This window comes from Triturus cristatus, chromosome 12, assembly GCF_964204655.1.
Source record: "Triturus cristatus chromosome 12, aTriCri1.1, whole genome shotgun sequence".
NCBI classification, from domain to species: Eukaryota; Metazoa; Chordata; class Amphibia; order Caudata; family Salamandridae; genus Triturus; species Triturus cristatus.
Window position 1 is genome coordinate 857,629,996 of NC_140595.1, and position 23,642 is coordinate 857,653,637.

Consider the following 23,642-nt stretch of genomic DNA (forward strand, 5'->3'; position numbering starts at 1 on the left):
GCATGGCTTGGCAGTTCGGGCTGGACTGTTCCCATGAGGCACAGGGTCAGACTGATTTGTATATGGCCTTGTCTGAACTGGGGTGGGCTAAAGAACGGTGATGGATCAAACCCAGATCTGTTGACTGGGTGTGAGTGTTTGATTGGTTCAGATGCTCCGTCCATCACCACCCCCTTTTGTACCGCTGTATGGACAGACCTGCAGGACAGTCACTGGACCTAACACCTGCAGGTCTCAGGATCCGATTCTAAACAAGCATCGGCAAAGCCAATGGGTCTCGCTTTTCTTACTGATGCGATGGCAAAGCCAAGAGGCCGGTTCCCTTTCTCTCAGAATGATTCACCCTTTTGGCTGCAAGAGTATGAGACGTTGGAGTAGGTGGGGCTCCTGCGAGAATAGAGAGCATGCATAGAGCTACCCTGCGCCCTTAAAGAGAAGGTTAGAAAGAAGAGTCCGGAGATGAATGTACAAGGCCTGAACCACAACACACTGACATTGGAGGCGTTGACAGTGTCAGTGTCTTCTGCTGCTAGGGAGCTTGTGACTGCTTGTGTTTACTTTGTGAGCCAAAGCCTGGAAATGCAACAACGTGTTATTGTTACAGTAAAGTAACACAAACACACGTTTCCACCCACTCTCTTTTTTATTACATGGAAAATTTACAACACTCGGGGCATATTTACAACCAAGAGGTGGAGTGCAGGTTTGCTCTAAAATTGCTAATGCCGCACTCCATCACGTCAGAAACACAGGCATGCACCGTATTTACAAGCATACGGTGCAGCCCTTCACTAAATGTAGCTGCCTAGCACCAACACAGGCACCCTTGCACCATCTGAAGGGAAGGAGCGCAGTATTAGCAATTTTGGGACAAATCCGTACCCCCCCCCACTTGCTTGTAAATATGCCCCATAAAAGCGGCAAATCGTCTTTTTTTTATTATTATGTGCAGAAAGGGACACTTTCATGCACATAAACAATTATTCACTGTGTGTTGCTGTTTCTATGTGTGCTGCACAACATTGAAACCGCACAAATGAGGAGAAACAAAGCATTTCTCCTCATTTCGCCTGCTTAAGACCAGGTTTTCCCGGGTCTTAATATTGGCGCTGCATCCTATTTACGTTACCCTTGTAAATATGGGGCGCGTCAAAATCAATGGCTGTTGTTGCGAAACACCCACCACAACACCCATTGCACACCATTGCAGGCCAAGGGTTTATCACCACGGGAACATTCCTGTGGCAATAGGGGCGTGCGAATATGCCCACCGGTGTTGGTGGCTTTACCGCACCCATTAAGGCCGCTTCACTCCAGGCCCAGGTGGAGGCACTCGGGAACCTGGGGAGATGTTCAGTAAAGGAAATGCATGAAAGAAACCTCACTGGCTCTGGATTACAAGCTGCACACCACGTGACTCCGCAGCACAACAGAAGCACTACCACCAAAACCCAAGGAAGCACAAATCACACAATGCGACAACACACCAAACGCCAAGGCTGTGATTGACAGCCCAGTAAAGCAACAGCAAACCATGAAAATCCCCTGGAAGCGGTGAAAGCCACGGCAGGCGTGGTCCGGCTGAACGCCCGCTCTCTTTACGCCATCTCTTACACTAGGGGGGCCCCCTCAATCCAGGTCATTGTAGACTGAGCCTTCAGTCCTCAAACTTTCACCGATAAATCACTGAAGTCAGGTGTGTTAGTCTAACTAGTTCAATGCAAGCAAAACTAGACTACAACACCCAGAATGCTTTAGGCTATCGCACAGTGTCCATAATAACCTGAATTAAAGGTGGCTCCCCTATTGTACATGCACCTTTTTACATCAAGTACACCGGACATTGGAAGCTGTCTGGTTTCAGAAGACATTCTGGGGACTCACCAAAAACATACAAGCGCTTACACCCCGCCCATTGCTTACCAGTGCTTGGCTTCACTGTCACGTGTATGTGCTTGCTTTCTCTTGGATAGCTTTCCTTGCTCAAGCCTGTCTGTCTTTGGTTTGCCCCTTTCCTGGGGTGTGTACTCTTTACCTTATTGATGATTGGCTGGCTTCTATGCTTCCTCTGGTTGTTTTAAGGAAGCGACTTTTTTCTTTTTGTTTAAGCACGTAATGAGAGTCCATGTGTTTTCCATCTGTCTCCCCCATGGGCTTTTCTTAACCCCCAGGTGCTCTCTCACACCCGTGTGCTGCTCCCCCACCCTTCATTTTGCTCTTTCCCCTGCGTTCTTCCCCACCTGCTGTGTTCCTCCCCTTCCTGCCATCCATTTACACACAAAAAAAGCATTTCCTTAGTGTTTGGATTTAATCAAACAAGCATTTGCAATGCTGTAGGTCTCGCATTTGCGAGAGTTTGAGCTAATGGCATTGTAAATGAGAATGCCTTTTATTAACGAGTTATAAAAACCTGCAATCAGTGCGCAAACATGCACTTTGTATTTATAGGCGTTGCTTACAAGAAGCAAGGCTGGCAGTAAAAGAGGCACAGTTGCTGCCAGCCTTGCTTCTAGTAAGCAACGACTATAAGTATAAACTGCGTATTTACGCACTGTTTCCAGGTTTGCGAAACACATAAAATGCATTGTTATTTACAACGCCAATAGCTCAATCTATCACAAATGCAAGACCTATTGCATTGCTAATGCTTGTTTGATTAAATCCCGACACTAAGGAAGGGCCAAGAGCTTCGTCCCTTGTACTCTACGTGATCTGCTCCCCTGCATCGTCTTATGAACTATGGCTGGCAGATGGTTTGCACATTGATTGACCAGAGACCTATGAATTGATGGAACATATTGAGAGGCCAGCATTTCCATGGACCATATGGTAGAGTGCTGTGAGTCAATAAAGGAATTGTAATGCATTATTTCAAGTTCAGGGACACATTTGCTGGCTACTTGTGTGTATGTTGCAGTGGGACAATGAGCTTACTCATGCTGTAGGGGGCGCTGGAGTTTGGAATAGTATAATTTACTATTCTAACTCCAGTGTGTGCAACAGAAGGGAAGGTGTTGGATTGCAAATACAGCACCTAAAGCCCCCTACAGCAAGTCGCTGTAATGACTTGCGTTGTAATTGTATGCTTGGTAACAATGGAGTCATATTATTGACCGCGTTGTAATGGTACCGCGCTGTCCCGACAGCGTTGTAAACGTTGTTTCCCGTGCAACAGTATTGGGTGTTGTCTTGAGTTCTAACCACCCCCGGCACCTCCTTCACTGACAAAAACTAAATAAATAAATTACTTGCAAATGCCGTGCTGGAAAAAGACTACAGTGTGCGTGAATCTTCATATGACCAAAGTGATAATAACACCCTCCCTTTATTGACACGGCACAGGCAGGAGATATTTATAGCGGCTTGAACCAAAAGAGAGAGGTTCTGTGGTGACAGCGTCTCTTTTCAAAGGCAACACACGTGTAAACACAAATTAATTTAGAAATTCTGCAGATTTACAATAATAAAGTAATAAAGTGATTTTCTCAGGGGCAGACGGCAGTTATAGAAAACTGACATTAGTTGAGACTGTGGTTAGGGAGGTGTGATAGTTAGTGTAGAACACTGTAAAAAGTTTTAGAATACCACCCACGGTATTCAGCTGCACCCCGGGATCACCCGGCCAAGCACACGACCAATGCAAACAGTTCAAGTCCACCCAGCGTCCTCGAACCAGCTCCCAGGCCCCCGATCCTCCTTGCCGCCCTGTAGCCGAGCCGGACAGCCGCTTGAAGATGCGGTCGTTCTGCTCGATGACCGAGGGCCCGCTGTGTGAGGAGTGGTCTTCACAGCCGTGGGGTTTGTGTGAGTTTAGCTGTTTATCTAACTTTTTACTAGTACAGTTGGGATTGGTCCTCACAGCTGTGATGCTTATCTGGCTTTGTCTGTGTTTATCAGTAGAATGAGGAGTACTCTTCACAGTTGTGTGTGTGTGGCTTTGTCTGTGTTTGCTTGTTTATCTGGCTTTGTCAGGGTTTACCAGTCCAGTGAGGAGTGATTCTCACAGCTTGGGTTAAAAAGACCCACACACAGGTATATGGTAAGTTCAACATTTACATTGTTATGTTATGTTATGTTATGTTAAAGTAGATTTATAGAGCGCACAGCTACTCAGAAGAGTGTCCCGGGGCTAAGACAGAAAAGCTAACAAGAAGAGCCAGAGGAAGGGAAAATGAAAGGAGAAAAAAGGAAAAAAAATATTTAAATTGTTTTTTGGACCAGCCAGGTTTTCCGTTGTTTCCTGAAAGCAAGCAAGTTGGTAGCTTGCCTAAGTGGAAGAGGTAGCTTATTCCAAAGTCCAGACACTAGCACTTGAAAAGAGCGACCGCCTTTGCGAGCTCTGAGGTACTTAGGGGTGGCCATAAGATGTAAATGAGCAGATCTGAGAGATCTGCGGGGAACATAAAAGGAAACTCTTCTGCTTATGCACTTTGCTCCCACACCATTCAGGGCCTTAAAGGCCAAAACCAAAGCTTTGAAGCAAATTCTACTGTGGACCGGTGACCAATGCAGATTATTAAGATGGTGGGAGATCCGCTCTCTAAGCCCAAGACTCAGAACATCCGCGGTTGCCGCGTTCTGCACCACCTGCAATCTGTTGAGTAAGGACTCCGGGAGGCCTAGATAGAGGACGTTGGCATAGTCCAATCTAGAGATGATAAGGGCCTGAATGACTATTTTTCTGTGCGGGTCTGAAATAGAAATAAAAACCTCCGAAGCACCTTCAGGAGACCAAAGCAGGTCCCGTTTGCTGACTGCACCTGGGCTACCATAGAAAGGGTGTCATCCATTTTGACTCCCAGGTTCTTCACAGTCCTAACAGCAGCCTGCGGAGGAGACAGATCTTGTGGCCACCATTGTTTCCAGGTGTCCAGCGGGGGGCAGCCAAAGAAAATGATCTGGGACTTATCTGTGTTACATTTCAGATAGTTATGGTTAAACCAAGCAAGAATTTCCTTAAGGCACTTGTTGATCTTCTCCCCATTGAACTCTTCTCCCTTCCTACAGGTGAACAGCAGTTGAGTGTCATCGGCGTACGATATTATTGTGACCTCACCTTGCACACTTACCTGGACATTAACACATTTTTCTAGGTAGCCAACCGCAAGCCAGCGGGTTGTACCTATCGGACACTGATGTCACTCTTCATGTCCTTGTCACTTATGTTATAAGCTCATGAGCCTGAGGTCAGAGATACATGAAAACACATCTGAAGTCCTGTATGAGAACCCCTTTTCTGCATCTCTGATGTGAAGACAGAACGCTGGGTTCTTTGCAGATGTCTGACCTCACAGACATGACCTGAAGAGGTCCCGTAGGAAGCTACAGTGGTCTACTCGATATGCACAATCAGGAACAACCACACCTCTTCTGTCACACATTGTCAGGTAATATCCAACCTTACCACAATATGATACAACAAAAGTATCCAGAGTCACAGAGGAAACTCACGTTTTGCAGGTCGCCTGGCGGGGGGTTATGGTGTAATTGGCTTGCGGATAGTCGTTGTCAAAATGGACGGCAAAGATGGCCCCAATGCTGATGTCCCCATCCCTGGTGAAAGCATCCTCAGTGGGGGTCCGAAGGGAGCAGGATGCGCCCTGCGCCGCAATGTGGACAAGCACTGGCTGCAACAAGAGGTGAAGAAATCCCACAACAAGACCTCTCATGATGACTTGGCCATCAGTCTAAGAGAGAAAGGTTTATAAGCCCCATCATTCCTTGAGACTTCCCTGTCTTCTCTGTGGGATCCGGATTCAACCAGACCCGCCTTCCAACCATACATTATATCCCAGCTGTCACACTGGGGACAGCAGGACACTCTTTCCAATCTCTGCTCTCTAGTGACCCAAACTCCTGCATGGATGTCTCTTTCTTCTCTATATGTACTAATGTTCTCTTGTCAGGATCCACAGATGTGTAAAAATTAAATTTCCTCTCAGTTTGGTGCTGAACAGATGTGAGCTCCCATTTATAGGTCCATATAGGATTAAGATAGGAAGAGCTTTACCCAGAAGGGAGGAATAAATGTATATATTTGACAAATTGCAGAGCAGCATTTCTGTGCCAGCTGAGCACAGGGCAACCGAGATGGGATAATAATAGACAATCACAGGAGGCAGAACCTTGATAAAAAACTATACATTACTGTCCAATGACATGTCATTATCAGAGCACCTTCCACTGGGAGGCAGTAAGATGAAAGATGTGTCTGAGAATAGTCTGCACTCTCTGGCTTCAAGGATTGTATCTAGAGACATGCCTCATGAGATTTCTGCGATGCACCACGTCCCATACAGACATTACAAGGCTCACTCCATGTTCGCACTCTGGGTAAAGATGACCAGAACATATCTGGAGAGTAATGGGTTAATCACCCTCATGAACATCAGTAAACATCTCCAGAAAGTGAGGAAAGCACATTGACAAACAGTAACCGGGTAGTGGCACTCACAGCCATTCCGAGAGATCAGGTGGGCACCAAAGAGCAGCCATTGTACCCTTGTACAAGGGCATTTACTTCCAGGAGCAAATGTAACCCACATCGACAGTCTCCTAAAGCATGGAAACCTTTCCAAGAACTATAACATACCAGGTACCAGCCTGAAAAGATCACGGTGCAGCTAAACCCTGCAGCAGCCTGCATGTAATGTCCCTTTACACATCTGAACTTCCCCAGCCCACAGCCCCAGGGACCACCATCTCCCCATGGCATGTCCCTTGGACAGAGGGCATGCATATCTTAAAGAATAAAGGTGATATGCCAAACCTACCATGTGCCCAGACTCTGGGAGATTTATATAAGGCAAAATAGGCACATATCTTGGATCCTATTGCTCATTTTCTGGAGAAGGTGTTTAATTTAACAGTACTTTCTGGGATGTGTCCTACTGCCTGGAAGGAAGCGGTTGTCACCCCACTTCTTAAGAAGCCTTGCTCAGACCAGATGACATAAAAAATCTCCACCCCCATTTCTCTGCTGGCTGCCCCTGCTGAACCGAGAATTAGTTACATTTATTGATACCCAGGGTGTCCTTGACCCTTCTCAGGATTAGGTTTGGGCTGGTCATAGCACTGAGATGGCCCTCGTTGTGGCGACTGATAGGGCGGGGAGGCTGTCTTGGTAATGCTCGATCTGTCTGCAGCATTTGACACGTCTCACCTGTACGGTTGGTGCAACGTCTGCAGCAAGCCGGGGTAAGCAGGACTGCCTTGCAGCTTTTCCACTCTCTTTTGACCAACAGGGTACATGCTGTCCACTGTGGTGACCTTAAGGCAGAGGTATTTAGCCTTCCATGTGGGGTACCTCAGGGCTTGTCCTTGAGCCCCACTGTATTCGACCTCTATGTGACCCCTCTGTCTGAATTGGTGCGGTCATTTGGGTTTCAAGCACTGTCGTACGCTGGCGATACTCAAAGTATCATCTCCATCTCTAACAACCTGACTTCAGTGGCTGAGAGGTTCAACCAGTGTATGTCTCGCATGAGCATATATAATGAAGTGTCCCCCAAATCTAACAAAATAGCAGCCAAGAGCTTAAAATATAGACTTCTCAAATCCTACCCAGAAACCCTGGTTTCTGACCCCTACTTCTCCATGAACAAAGGAGTCATAACAAGAGACCTCGTCCTTTACACAAAGAGAAGGGCTCAATGGAGGAAAGCCCTGCTCTCATGGCTCTCGATCTCCACATCCAGGAAAACTCCTCATGGTCTAAGAGTCTCGTTTGCCCCCCATTGGTTTACAGAACAGAAGCAACAATCACCATTTACAACAATGGGATCATCCTTATACAATCATCCGGCCGCAACCTAGAAATATTTGATGACATTTTCCCCCTCATCAAGAAAGCTGCAGCGAAGACTGAATCCTTCCCCGTCCACGGCCTTCCTAACTCCGTATGCAACAGTCTAGGTCAGTCTGTAGAGTGCTCAGTGCAGGTCAGTCTGCAGGGTGCTCAGTCCAGGTCAGCCTGCAGGGTGCTCAGTCCAGGTCTGTCTGCAGAGTGCTCAGTCCAGGTCAGTCTGCAGAGTGCTCAGTCCAGGTCTGTCTGCAGAGTGCTCAGTCCAGGTCAGTATGCAGAGTGCTCAGTCCAGGTCAGTCTGGGGGGAGTGCTCAGTCCAGGTCAGTCTGCAGAGTGCTCAGTCCAGGTCAGTATGCAGAGCGCTCAGTCCAGGTCAGCCTGCAGAGCACTCAGTCCGGGTCAGTCTGGGGGGAGTGCTCAGTGCAGGTCAGTCTGCAGAGTACTCAGTCCAGGTCATTCCGCAGAGTGCTCAGTGCAGGTCAGTCTGCAGAGCACTCAGTCCAGGTCTGTCTGCAGAGTGCTCAGTCCAGGTCAGTATGCAGAGTGGTCAGTCCAGGTCAGTCTGCAGAGTGCTCAGTCCAGGTCAGTCTGCAGAGTGCTCAGTCCAGGTCAGTATGCAGAGTGCTCAGTCCAGGTCAGCATGCAGAGCACTCAGTCCAGGTCAGTCAGCAGAGTGCTCAGTCCAGGTCAGTCTGCAGAGTGCTCAGTCCAGGTCAGTATGCAGAGTGCTCAGTCCAGGTTAGCCTGCAGAGCACTCAGTCCAGGACAGTCTGGGGCCCATGGGCGGTGCAATTAAATGTTGGTGCCCGAATACCATAGCCGTCCACCTCATGCATCTTTAATCCACCACCAGACACTCCCTGCCACGTTATCTCACTCTTGCAGGTCTTAACTCCACCTCATGCCTCTTTAATCCACCACCAGCCACTCCCTGCCACTTTATCTCACTCTTGCAGGTCTTAAATCCACCTCATGCGTCTTTAATCCCCCACCAGCCACTCCCTGACACTTTATCTCACTCTTGCAGGTCTTAACTCCACCTCATGCCTCTTTAATCCACCACCGGACACTCCCTGCCCCTTTATCTCACTATTGCAGGTCTTAAATCCACCTCATGCCTCTTTAATCCGCCACTGGACACTCCCTGCCCTTTTATCTCATTCTTGCAGGTCTTAACTCCACCTCATGCCTCTTTAATCCACCACCGGACACTCCCTGCCCTTTTATCTCACTCTTGCTCGTCTTAACTCCACCTCATGCCTCTTTAATCCGCCACTGGACACTCCCTGCCCTTTTATCTCATTCTTGCAGGTCTTAACTCCACCTCATGCCTCTTTAATCCACTACCGGACACTCCCTGCCCTTTTATCTCACTCTTGCTCGTCTTAACTCAACCTCATGCCTTTTTAATCCACCACTGGACACTCCGTGTCCTTTTATCTCACTCTTGCTGGTCTTAACTCCACCTCATGCCTCTTTAATCCACCACTGGACACTCCCTGCCCCTTTATCTCACTCTTGCTGGTCTTAAATCCACCTTATGCATCTTTAATCCACCACTGGACACTCCCTGCCACTTTATCTCACTCTTGCTAGTATTAAACCAACCTCTTGCTTCTTTAATCCACCACCGGACACTCCCTGCCCCTTTATCTCACTGTTGCTGGTCTTAACTCTACCTCATGCCTCTTTAATCCACCACTGGACACTCCCTGCCCTTTTATATCACTCGTGCTGGTCTTAAATCCACCTCATGCCTCTTTAATCCGCCACCAGACACTCCCTGCAACTTTAGATCACTCTTGCTATTATTAAACCTACCTCCTGCTTCTTGAATCCACCACCGGACACTCCCTGCCCTTTTATCTCACTCTTGCAGGTCTTAAATCCACCTCATGCCTCTTTAATCCACCACCGGACACTCCCTGCCCCTTTATCTCACTTCCGAAGGTCTTAAATCCACCTCATGCCTTTTTAATCCACCACTGGACACTCCCTGCCCCGCTATCTCACTCATGCAGGTCTTAAATCTACCTCATGCCTCTTTAATCCACCACCATACACTCCCTCCTCCTTCATCTCACTCTTGCTGTTAGCAAACCAACCTCCTACCTCTTTAATCCACCACCAGACACTCCTACCCCTTTATCTCACTCTTGCAGGTTCCTGCTTTCTCCATTTGTGATGGGTTTTCCTTCTTTCTCTTCCTCCTTCTTTCCCCTTTGTGTGTTTTACCCTCTCTTGCTCTCAGTAAATGTCTGTGGAGGAAAAATATGTGCTGGTGTCTGACAGTGAGTGGGTCCCACTGACAGACACCAGCTCAAAATAAGCACTGCCTTTAATTAATTGTCACGTAAAACATGTAGAGGGCAATAAGATAACTACAAAACTAAATAAATCTAGGAAACCAATTCCAACAAAATATCAAACCACCCCATCATAGTGTGGCAAAATATAGATGGTGTATTGAAATAATAAAATGCACTTTGAAATGGCTTCAGAAAAGACAAGCAAATCAATTTGGTTATGTTTGAAAAAAAATAAAAAGAAGAATTTGCAAAAACAGTGGGCAGCAGCTAAAAATAAAATAAACAGTGGTACAAGAACAGTGTTAGGTAATGCTCATTAAACAGCCTTTAGAGAATATACAAAAACCTAACATGACAAATCCACTGCATTAAAATCAGAGTTAAATGGAAAATGAAAGAGCACATGAAGATTGACATGAAGTGGCAGAGGAGGCCTCTTCCCTTACAAACAACATTCCCAGGGCCACAGGGCTGTCTTGCTTTTGCCTCTCAGATAATACAGAATCTTCCACACGGTCTCAACACTCGGCGAAGCAGGAGACATGACACAGCACCTTTAGAAAAGGGTTTTATTTTACAAAATGCAAGGACTCTCTCCTTTAGAATAAGGCTTGGGGTTTTATTTTACACAATGCTCTCCTACAGAAGGGCTTTCCCAGATGCCAAATGCAGAACATTCAAATATATGTAGAGATATATATGTTTATTTATATGCAAGCAATGATAACACACTTGGTAAGTGCAGCAGTTAAGTAATACGATGAATAAACAAGCAGCAAATAATATGAGATAAGACTCAAGCACATATACTGGGACGTCCTGCAAGAGATCAGAAAGATATATATACAATGAATACACCAAATGATTACTTTGGATGTGCACCTCAACTCACTCATATATCACAAAGAAAACACCTCAAATGATCAGAGCCACTGGAACCACGCATCACAATGCACTAGTCAAAACTCAGTACTTCACCTGGTGCAAACACTGCATCTTAGCCCACTCCTGACCAGGGGAATTTAACAGCCGGGGTTCAGAGTCTCAGCAACCAGGGTTCCACGCTGGAGAGTAGACGCGTCGGTCCCCGTTCGGATTCCATACTCCCGGTTTCTAAGTCAACAACCCTCAGCTTTATAATCTCAAAACACACTAGAAGGTTTGAGAGAGAAGCCTCCCCCTGCGCCACAGGAATCTTGCCAGAACTTGGCCAGCTTCCAAGTAACCATTCCCATGGCAGGAAGGAGTTCCCACGTCTCCTTCTGCAATCTCGCATGTTCCAGCCTTTATCTTGACGAAGCTCACAAAGCCACTGGGTACATTAAACAATCTCTCACAAAACAATCCTTGAACGTGATTAACCCAAACAACTTGCAAGCGCTGCTGTGCACTCAGAAAAGCTCAAGCAAGGCAAAGTCAGAATTCAGGATGACATGAGGCCATGAAAAAGCCAATAGTAAGAACTTCATAATTCTCATCAATGTACAACACGATGCACAATGGTGCACAATTGCTTATAGATTCACATACTTCATCTCTCAATGTACAACACCGAGCACATTTGTGCATCACTGCACTTTGAGACCAAAGAGTACATTCCACACCTCTGTCTCCCTCTCATGCTTTCAAATGCACATCCCACACATTCTGTTCTTGGCAAGGCTGTCCTACTCCGTGACAGCTCCCTCTGAAAGACTGCAAGAGTACAAGAAAGAAACCTGTAAGAGAATCAAGGCATATGCAGGACCTCGTACATTCAGGCTAGGGTAAAATAACACACCAAAGTCAATTAAAATAATGGTAGTCAAAGGTCATCACAGGGTGTCAGACCACAAGAGTGCCTCTAGCCCTACAAGGGCCAGCAGCCGCTACTGGCCCCCAACCATGGCGGATGAAGTCATTTGCCACTGGTGTCCCGAGGGCCATACTAGTGCATCTCTGTAACTCACCGTGGGTAATGAACTCCGCTCCACTAGCGGAGGTTGCGGAGATTTGGTAACTACGCATTTCATTGAAAACACGGAATTCATGCAATAATTCTAATTCCCTAACATAGCGAAGTTAACTACTGCACCCACAACCCTTTGATAAAACAACTTTACCTTTATATGCTAAAAAGCATGCAACCAATTCATAAAAGTGAACTTTGAAAAATACCAGGCAATGAGAGAGGTGATGATTTTGGAGTCATCCCTAACCTAGGGGAGGGCAAGCAGATGCCTTGAACACAAAGAGCATATCATTCTGAACGATTCAGTTGTGGTCCCATCCTCCTAAGACCACCCCAAGCAAAGTTATGGGCAAAAATACAATTCCAACCAAAGGCCCAGCAAAGCATTATGGGACAAGATTCTAGAGTTTAGTGAATATTATTACCCCTATACTATCCAACACTTAACTTAAATGCAATGTCAACTCAACAGTCAACCAACAAACGCAAAAAGTATTGTCCAAATCAGTGCTTATTTGTTTTGAATTAAAAAAGTACTTTAATCATAGAGCCTAACCTAAAAATACACAGCACAATTAGGGGAATTAGACACATAGGTATGATTGTGACCTTGATGCGTAACACCTTCGGTACCTTTTCCACTAATGGAGTACCTCAGTGTCTGTAATCTCTGGCATACAGCCTGGAATAGAGCTCTGACTAAACAAGGGTGCAGTTCTCTCGATCACCCCATGTAGATGCATCTAACCACTTGTTTTCACCTCTTTGCTGTTACTTGTAAAAAGTCTAAGTTCATTCTGCACACCTCAGTATGCTCCCCATTCTCTTGTTCTCTCACAATTGTCAAGCCCCACTGTAACTTGCATCTTGGTACTTGCTGTTTGGGTGGATATGGGACGCAATGGTCCTACTCCTGTAGTGGCAGTTTTGAGCTGTCAGTTCCACCGCTGTATCCTCGCTTGGACCTTGACGACTTTTAGTTTAGCGGCTTCTGCGCAGGTAGTTCTCATCTTCAGCAGTTGCAGCCTCCCAAGGATGAGTGCAGACGGGATGCTGATATGGCAGGTGCAGCCTGTGTTCCTATCTGGACCTTACAGATGGCTTCAGCAGTTGTAAGCACTGGACTGATGAGGACAGCCACATCGGCATTGACAGAGCATTCTGTCATTTGTAGAAGTGGGCCTCAGCTAGGCCTACCAGTGAAAGGGGTTCGCCCTTCTCTGCACAGAGTCCTCAGACCAATAGGAAGAAGTTGGCACAGAAACTGGAATAGAAAATACAAAGTTTAATAAACCTCATGCGATGGAACTACATTCACACAGCACCCTTCGGTATTGAATGAAGTAGCACACCAAACAGAAGGAGCATGGTCCTTTTATACCCACACATGGGCTTAAAAGAGGGCGGTACAAGTACAGGAGAAGGTTTTATGTACATATAAGGTCATATAGAAATGCACAGTTGACAAGTAGGAGGAGTTAACAGTTTGCCAATGCTAGTAAACACATCCTGACAGTTACATACTACTAACAGCTGCAAGGACAGCTTAAAACTCACTGGGCATGTGCAAAGGTGGAAGGTGCTAAATATAGTTAGTTTCTGGGCAGATTACAAGAGCAGTCAACACTGAGGGAGGACAAAGCACATGGTGAGCACGTGGCAGCACATGGCAAACAAAATATCTGCCAGAAATACAAAATGGATTCCACAAAATGGACAAGATAGCCTCTAAATACAAGATGGATTCCGCTAATGCTAATCCAATCGCTGCCAATTTACAACAGATGACCCTTTTAGCATTAGCTGAAGAAATTCGTTCCTCTGGGGTAATCTAAATATGCATCCCGTACATCTATTAGCATTATTTCGGCCACCTCTTTATTCAACATTTGTTGGGGCTTTGTTTCTGCAACATTCCTTTTGACAGGTATACAGACAAAGATGCAAATGGAGCAAAGCATTGGACCACATTGGATACATACACAGCATGTAAAAAGTATCGTAACCATTACACACAGGATAGTCAGGAGCTTCCAGCCCCAAGCAGAAACAAGAGTCCAAAACCATCCAGCAAAAGTCCAAGTACCAGTCTCTGGATGAATTTCTGCAGCAATTTTATGCAGTTTTGATATTGCGTCATATACTGAACGTGAGTGATCCGGTATGAAAACGCAACAGCTGCTACCGATGATGCGACATGCACCACCTCGATCAGCTAGAACCACATCTAGAACCATTCGGTTCTGGAGAGCTACAATCCTTGCAATTTGCAGCTCCTCCGTAATGTTCCCAAGTGCCATAGCTGTCTGATTGGTAACAGATTCCACAACTCTAGTCAATCGTCTTATTTTCCTACTGTTTAATGCAGCACCCACAAAGAAGAACAAACCTAAATTAAAATAGACATATTGTTGCAGAGTGGTATCAGTTTGGTCTACTTTGTCAGTACTTATTGTCCTTTTGTATCTATTTCTAGAGATATCGTTGAATAATTTAAGGTCCCGGTGGCATGATGCAGGTGCCAGAAACACAGGGGGCAATAGAAAGGACACATAGCACACACCTGACCACCCAGCAGGTAGTTGATAATATCCGTGGCTACCACAGATAAAGTAAGTATTATGTGAGGTTATAAAACTACTGTTGTTTACACCTTCAATAGTCAGAATTACAGTACATTCGCTTTTCCCCACTGGAATCCTTCCAATACTGCTTACACATAGATCTGCTTTAGCTCTAGTAACAGAAATCACAAATTGTTCATTACTGGTAAAAGTTCTCATATTTGTGAAGAGATATGGTGTTGAAATATTGTCCAGTTGATACTCTTCCCATTCCCATTTGGTCCCTTTGGCTTGAGGATAACCATCTTTATCTTGGTAGCATACTTTATTTCGACGAAAAAGAACCCCGCCTACTGTACGTCTTCCAGGTGCAAACAAAAGCGCATACCAAGCTTGACAAGAACCATTATGAGAAAAGGGGATGTGGAAATGTGGATTTTCCTGATCAATTATGTCCCCTATCTTGGACCCCAACGGTTCTATGTGCATGTCACAAGTACATGTATGTTCCCTCCAGTTCCAGTTTCCAAGACGCAAACATATGTGCGTCCACCGTCAACATGTTCTCTGTCAGATCCGCCATCAATGGGCTGGATATTCGATTCCTAAGTATAAAAGGCCACCGACTTTATATGGCTAAGTTACTCCATTTTTACAGTTCAGGCAAGTAGGCCCGATTCTGTCCTCGAAGCCTTTTCCCTGCTCTCTGCCTCTGACAGCTTCAGCTTGAGCTCGCATCTGTATCCATGAACTTTGTCCTACTCCCTGTGCAGCTAACGGTGCCTGCCTCGGCCAGTTTCGCCTGCCTGCCAAGAAGCTGTATTTCACCTTCGAATTATCTACTTTGCTCTTCAGCCGATGCATTCCTGTCTAGTGATTTAGGTAAACATCTCCTTTAGCTCACAAGCAAAGGACTCGGCCTTTCCGTCCTCCTGCAAGTAATTCATAGCCCTGTTGCCATGGAAAGTTTTCTGCCCCTCGCATCTCATATAGGCACTTAGACGCTTGTACACGCACACACAGTCAGTATAGAATAGATTCTGTCCGAGAGTCCTTCCTTGTGGATAACATAGTTCTCTAAACATAGGATGTTAGATATGATTTGGGATTAGGTTGACTTGACCCCCCAGACTTCTCGTCTCCACATGTAGAGCTAAATGTCAAGTCCCCTTCACCCCCTAGTTGCACGTCAATCACACGTCATGCTGCTGCGCGCGCATCTATGTTAAGTATTATCTTATAGATCCACCTATGTATGATAATCAGAGCCAATCATGTTTCTTTTTTTGCTCCTTATTACGCCTAGTTTCGATTACATACTTACTATGTCATTTCTCTTATCAATTGTTACGCCTTCTACATTCGTTTCATTGTAATGTATGACCTATAAAAGTTACTTCTTGTCAATAAAGTATTGTACTTCACTTCCTGAACCCTCGTGGTGACGGAACCTGAAGGCCGCCACTCGAGTCGGCCATTTTGGAATAAAGCCCATTCAGAAAACCTCTTATACCACGGATTCTGCCTCTTATTATTCTGAGCTATTTTACTTTATTTTAGATTCCGTATGAAATTCAGTCTAGGTAAAAGAATATTTACCACATAATGGCGCCCGAACAGGGACACTTTCTCATCTCACGCGCCGGCGGTGCGTTGCAGGCCCGGTCTCCTGCCACAGCTGGACGGACCATAACGCGTACCAGCAGGATTTCCTGTAGCTCCCTCCGGTCAAGCGGGGGCGACTGAGGCTGCGATCAACCCAGACGAGGCGGTGAGAAGTGCGAAGTATCCCGACCAGAGCCTAGCTGAGAGAGCAAGATCCGAGGTATACAGAGGCCCACCAGGTTTTCGAAGTCCCGTCCATTCTCTGAGGCCTTCCGTTTCAAGGAGCTACTCGGTGAGTACCATCGCCGGGGAGGCGTGTTGACGCGCACATAGGTTGTGCCGGTCAAGACGGATTTGGGTACACAAATCCGGTCTGCACTGTTTAGCAGTGTATATGTACTGTTTAGCAGTATATCAAGTATTCCGAAGTATTCAGTTATTGTCAAGAATTCAGCTTGGTGATTAGTTATACAGACTGTCATCATTGTCGGTCATTTTTTAAAATGGTTAATGTTTAAATGTTTAAAGTGTTCAAATGTCTTGCATATTGTGGTATGAATGATTGTTCATTGTTCACTGTTCATTATTGTGTTTTTTTTCGTATTAAGTGAGTTCAAGAGTAAGTATCAGATCAGTTGTCAATATGCCGCTCTTCTCGAAGTTAAGACAGATTACTACCAGAAAAGGGGTGCTTGAAGAAGCAGTTCCTATTCCTCCTAGGGACACTCCAGGGCATTTTATGTATCACAAGCATGGCTTAGATGCCATATTATTTCTTGATTTATGGGTAGATTATACCAAGGGATTGCCGGAAAGTCAAAGGTGGCCCGCAGCGGGAACCTGGGATGCAGAGTGCATCATGAAAGTGGAGGAAGAGTTATGGAAAAGAAAAGTCAGACAGTCACAGAAAGACGCTGTTGAGTTATGGCGTAAAGAATCTCATAGACGTACAGAAAAAGCACGTAGACAAGAAGAGAGGAGTAAAGAAAGTTCAAAGGAAGTTCAAGAAAATCTATTAATTGAGGAAGGTATCCGAGTGAAATCAGAACAAATAGATAGACAAAGAAATGCTCTTATGAATGGTATGTATCCTCTTCTAGCCGAAGGATTACCTAAGGCTACTCCAGAGATACCAAAAGACTTGCCACCCCCATTATTTCCAATTAAGGTACATCCTAAAGGGCATCCCAGAACCGCAGAAGATGTTTTTCTTTCCTCATATCTAGATGATGCAGCTCCCGAGTATGCTAACCCCGCACCACATAGACCGTCTGGCGGAGGGGTTCAACGTCAGGATCAGGTATCTGTTCCTGTGCAACAGCAAGTCCCGACACAAGCTCCGGCAAGCACATCTGTTTCCGCAATCGATTCTACAGTGGTATCGACACCTATAGTTGCTGTGTCACGTTCGACGAATCCATTCACACCCGACGCCCCAGATGGGGCCACGAGAGGTGCTAGCAATACTTTTACGCCACCTAGAATAAATAAACTTGTTTTTCAAGAGTCAGCGCATTCACGTACACCCAAATTCGTAAGTGAACGTGCGCTTAAGGAGCTCCTTATAGATTGTAGATATGACCCGGTGGTCGGTAAAGAGGACGAAATGGTCCTGGCATCATTACGTATTAGACGAGCCGCAGAGTATTTAGCGAGGTTACCAGGAATGACTACGCATCTAGATAAAATATATCATTTTGTCCAAACAGGGCGAGACCCAGAATGTATTAACAGAGCTATGGAATTCCAGAAAGTAGAGATACAGGGGGAACTGTTACGTTTCCTCATAAACTGTGTGATCAGAAATCAAGACCGTCCGGGGGTAGACCCGAATGCAATGCTTATTCTTACAAGATGGAGCCAGAATATATCAGAAGGGAGACACGATAAGAAAAACTGTATAATAGCCATGTGCCGAAAAATCCGTAAAGAAATAGAACGTATTCATGAAGAAAGATTGGAAACAGACGAGTTCGAGCGAGATGAAGTGTCCGAATCAGGGAATTCCGCAAGACAGTCAGAGACCATAGCCTACGTAGGCAGAGGAAGATCCTGTAATAATACTAGATGTTTTTCTGATCCCATACACTCTGTATGTCCAAATAATAGCAGAACGTATCCGACGCCTGTAATAAATCTGAAGTCTCCTGAACATTTGTTTCAAGCCGCAGATAAAATACTACGAGAACGAAGGGGTTACCACCTCCTCGACTCCATGGATGAGCAAGAATTAGCCAGATCAGCCGTTCACTGGATTGACAGTCCTGAAAAATACGGTGATGAGACCGTAGCACACACGTTTTTTAACCTCAGTGCAGATGAACAACGTTTAGCTGGAATCTATATGATTCAGCAACTCCTTATATTATATAAGAGCCAACATGCTGACCCTGGTCCTTTACCTGATATATTAACGGAACTACTCGCGAACAGATGGAGAGGTTCTAGTAACAAGTTAATTAAAGAAATATTAGTGTCACGTAAACAGTATGTCCTTTTTGTAAGTCCAGATTCTTTCTCGCTGCCCCGCAAAGAAAGAACGCCGTATTATATGGATAGACAAAACCCCTTACGAGAAGTGCACCCAATAAAAGGCGAAGACAATCAGTTTCACCGTGTATTTGTATACACACCCATATCAAAAATTGAATTGTTAGAAATGAAGAAAGTAGTACCCAGTCATGACAAAGACCCAGCGGGTTTCCACCGAGAAATTAAGGACATGTTACTGATGGGAGAGTATACCTATCCTGATATTATGACGATATTAAAGGTGCTCTTACCTGCTGGCATTTATGAAAAACTGAAAGAAAAAGAGTGGGAAGTGGGAGACCAAAAGATAGATTGGACAGCATTAGAAACGGAAGAAAAGGCCCGAACTGCAGGTTCAGGGCTCGGGGATAAAGTCAAAGCATTACCAGGTTTACTAGTACAAGTACTGCCACGTTTATTAACTACGAAAAAGGAAGATTGGGGTGCAATCACGGCCTGTAAACAAAAGCATGATGAAGACACAAGTGATTATTATGCCCGATTTGAAAAATGTTTTGGAATAAATAGTGGTATAAAAACAAGTAGTGAGTCGTATCCACATTTATTTGTGACAAAATTAGTAGAAAATGCATTACCTCCAGTAAAGAATAGAATATTGAAATTCGAGAGTACCTGGCAAAGTAACACTCCGTCACAAATGCTACAAATGTTACAGTATCATCACAATAGAATTAGAGATGAACAAGAGCACGAACAAAGACGCATGAAAGATACAAAAATGAAAATGCTAGTGTCTCAGACAGTACCAGCTGAAGGACATAAAAAGGGTATGACACATTCCGATTCAGTAGGACCGGTAAAAGGGACGTGCAATTATTGCAAAAAGCCAGGTCATTACGTACACGATTGTCCAGTTTTAAAACATAATATCGCCATAGGTAAAACACAAGAAAGATCACGGCCACTCAGACAAGATCAGAATGAACAAGGAGCTATGCCACATTCCCAGGCCATGCCAGCCGCACAACAGCCAATACAGTTTGTGCCAGCTGCACCACCGTTGCCTGCTGCTGCCACACAGACCACCACACGACAAATGTATCAGACTGCACAGTATGAATATCCTGAGTATCAGCGTTACGCATGAACCAGCCTAGAGAGGGAAGTTGACTTACCCCTTATCGAGATTCCTGTAGATCAAGAAGGACCTTATGTACATAGTGAATTATTAGGTCAAGATAGAAAATTCTTACTCGATACAGGGGCAAGTCGAACAACTATAAAACATAGTGAAGTTCCAGGGGCACCCCTCTCAGGCTCTCAGAATATCTCCCTTGGTTTTTCAGGAAAACCTATTGTTAATGAAGTATCACAGCCTCTTCCACTTACGATAGGACCTTTGACACGAACTACAGATTTATTGCTTACTAAATCATGCCCAGAAAATCTGTTAGGAATTAAAACTCTGAAAGCCCTAGGAGCCATAATATGTTGTTCTCCGGAAGGAGTAAGGTTGTTTTTACGTGATTTTAAAGGTCACTATGTGTCTAGAGACATGGATCCCCGACTACAGACTTTACCAGCGCATCTATGGGCACAAGGCCCTACTGATGTTGGTTGCATGAACATTACACCATACCGAGTCACATTGAAAGCAGGAGTGGTACTACCACGAATGCGACAATACAAGTTACCGCAAGATGCTGTAGTGGCTTTGCTGAAAATCATTGATGAGCTAATTGTCCAAGGAGTAGTTGTAGAAACAGACTCCAATGTATGTAATTCACCGATAATTCCGATTCTTAAATGAACTGATCCTACTGCTCCGCCAGTATACCGATTGGTTATTGATTTGCGTGAACTAAACAAGTGCATTGTGCCACAATTTCCTGTGGTCCCCGATATATCATCATTATTGACAGCAATTGATTCCGAAGCAACATTTTTTACTGTAATTGATCTCAAGAATGCCTTTTTCAGCGTCCCAATAGATCCGGAAAGCCAATATTTGTTCGGATTCAGTTTAAATGGGCGCAGCTTTAAATTCTCACGTGCTCCCCAAGGATTCACAGAAAGCCCCAGCATCTACAGCCAAGCACTGAAACGAGAACTTGACAGTATCCACATGCCAGTCAATACTGCACTGCTTCAATATGTCGATGATCTGCTGATCACCGCGAGAAGCGAACGCGAATGTGAAAAGGCTTCTCTGACAGTTTTACATTTTCTAGCCGACAAGGGGCACAAGGTGTCTCCTTCTAAGCTGCAATTCTGTGTCCAGCGAGTTATTTATCTTGGTCACTCGCTGTCCAAGGAGGGAAGGCAGCTTACACCAGATCGCATCCAGTTAATTGCTAACATGTCAATACCCCAGACACAAAAGGAGGTGCGGGCTTTCATAGGCCTCACTTCATATTGTAGGCAGTGGATCCCTCAGTACGCATTTCTAGCAAAACCACTCATTCAGTTAACCACACAGGAGGCAGCCACATCGACTGTCCTCCCTTGGACTCAGGAACATACACAAGCTTTTGAAAGCTTAAAGAAAGCTTTATGTCAAGCACCTGTTTTAGCAACACCATGTTATAGCAAACATTTTACACTCTTTGTTACAGAACGCGAAGGTACTGCCTTGTCAGTACTCACTCAGGAACAAGCAGGATCGCGCAAGCCATGTGCTTATTTTTCCAGTACATTAGATCCCGTAGCTCAGGCTTTGCCCGCGTGCCTGAAATCAGTGGCAGCAACAGCTTTAGCAATCAGACAAAGCGATGCCATAGTGTTAGGACATCCATTGACAGTACAAGTACCACATGCAGTAGAAGTTCTTGTGAACCGAACGCAAACACAACACTTGACCATAGCAAGACTTACCGGTTATGAACTGACATTGTTTCAGCCACACATAGAGATCCGACGTTGTAATACATTGAATCCTGCTACATTGTTACCTGTAATTGGAACAGACCCACTAGCTCATGATTGTGTTGAAATTATTGAAATAAAGACGAAACCTAGACAAGACTTGACAGACGTTCCATTGTTAGATCCAGACCTGACGTTGTATGTAGATGGATCGTGCATGAGAACAAGTACAGGAGATTTAGTGGCCGCGTATGCAGTCACAACAGACACTGAAGTTATTGAGACAAACTGTATAGATACTTTGTCAGCCCAAGCAGCAGAACTTATTGCTCTAACACAAGCCTGTATTCAAGCCACAAATAAGAAAGTTAATGTATACACTGACTCACGTTATGCATTCGGAGTTGTACACGACTTCGGCGTGCTGTGGCGAGAGAGAGGTTATTTAACCTCCCATGGTGCCCACATTCAGCACGGATCCCTCATTCATGCCTTATTAGATGCAATACATCTACCCACTGCTATATCGATTATGAAATGTAAAGCACACACGAAGGTTACTGATATCATTTCTCAAGGCAATGATTTAGCTGACAGAACAGCTAAACAGACTGCTCAGACTCGCACATTAGACATGACAAAGCCAATAGTTCAGACACCAACACAGTGTATGACAATTAAGGATCCCGCACTTGACGTAATTGACATACAGACACATGCTACTGCAGAAGAATTAAAGAAATGGACTGAACTAGGAGGGATCCAGACAGATCAGGGATGGATGACGAAGGAGAAATCTGTATGGTTTCTTCCTGACTCTATGGTCCAAGCCATTATAGCTACAATTCACAGCCCGGCGCATTTAGGAGAGAAAGCTATGCTAGATAGCATTCAACACATTTGGTTCAATAAACATTTACGAGCAGCAGCTAAACAAAAAGTCCGTACCTGTATGATATGTTGTCAGTTCAACCCAGGAAAAAGTGTTCCCGTAGAACAGGGTGGATTTCAGACTCCTGATCATCCTTTTGAAGTGCTCCAAATGGATTATATCCAGATGGAACGATGTCGAGGATTCAAATATGTTCTTGTAGTTGTCTGCGCTCTCTCCCGATGGACTGAGGCGTACCCAGTATCAGATTACACGGCCCCGACTACTGCCAAACAGTTAGTTCGAGAATTCTTCCCACGGTACGGTTTACCACGTGTTGTATATTCAGATAACGGCCAGCCTTTCTCATCCGAATTAATGAAACATGTCTCACTTTTGTTGGGATATCAGTGGAAATTCCACTGTGTCCGACACCCCGAGGCAGCAGGTCTCGTGGAACGACATAATCAAATTTTGAAAATCAGATTGTCTAAAATATGTAAGGAGAAAGGTGTTGACTGGATAGTAGCCTTACCAGTTGCACTATTCTACATAAGAATGGTAGCACACTCTCGAACAGGGCTATCCCCGTATGAGGTGATCTTCGGAAGACCACCAAATATGTGGGGGACGCCTATACCACGTAAAATAACTGATGTTAATTGTAATATGCTAACAGATTACTTGGCTTCCTTGATGTCTGCACTACAATCTTGTCGTTCACAGGTAGCTGCAGCCTTTCCTGACAACACTGAGGTGAAACCCCATGACGTTGTTCCGGGTGATCTGGTGTTTGTGAGGAATTTCGATCGAAAGACCCAGTTGGAGCCCAGGTGGAAAGCACCGAAGCTAGTCCTGCTGACCACAAGAACAGCCGTGAAAGTTGAGGGCCGCAAGGGCTGGATACATTCCAGCCACATCAAGAAATTTCATGGACTATCCTCGGATATAGACACTGTGCCCTGCACTCCCTCACAGACTGATTCAAAACTTCCCTTTGTTGAGCAGAATGACTCTCAGAACTATAAATTAAAGCTTAGGCCCAAACAGTCGAGCAATTTGATTGTTTAAGTCCTCTCCAAGGTGAAGCGGTTGAATTGTCTCTGACATGTATCCCTTGGACCTGAGTAGAGAAAATACCCGAGAAATGTTGAAACGACAGGCGTATTGTAAATCACTG

General features: G+C 45.1%; 1 protein-coding gene across 1 annotated transcript in view; it reads right to left on the reverse strand.

Moving 5' to 3' along the window:
• LOC146783109 (extracellular calcium-sensing receptor-like) overlaps positions 1-7,251 on the reverse strand; it is a 195,374-nt gene extending 188,123 nt beyond the window's left edge. Inside the window, exon 1 of the mRNA XM_085637300.1 lies at positions 7,163-7,251. Coding sequence (XP_085493426.1) covers positions 7,163-7,251 — 89 coding nt within the window. The remainder of the gene's footprint in view (positions 1-7,162) is intronic.
• Between the last annotated feature and the right edge of the window lie 16,391 nt (positions 7,252-23,642).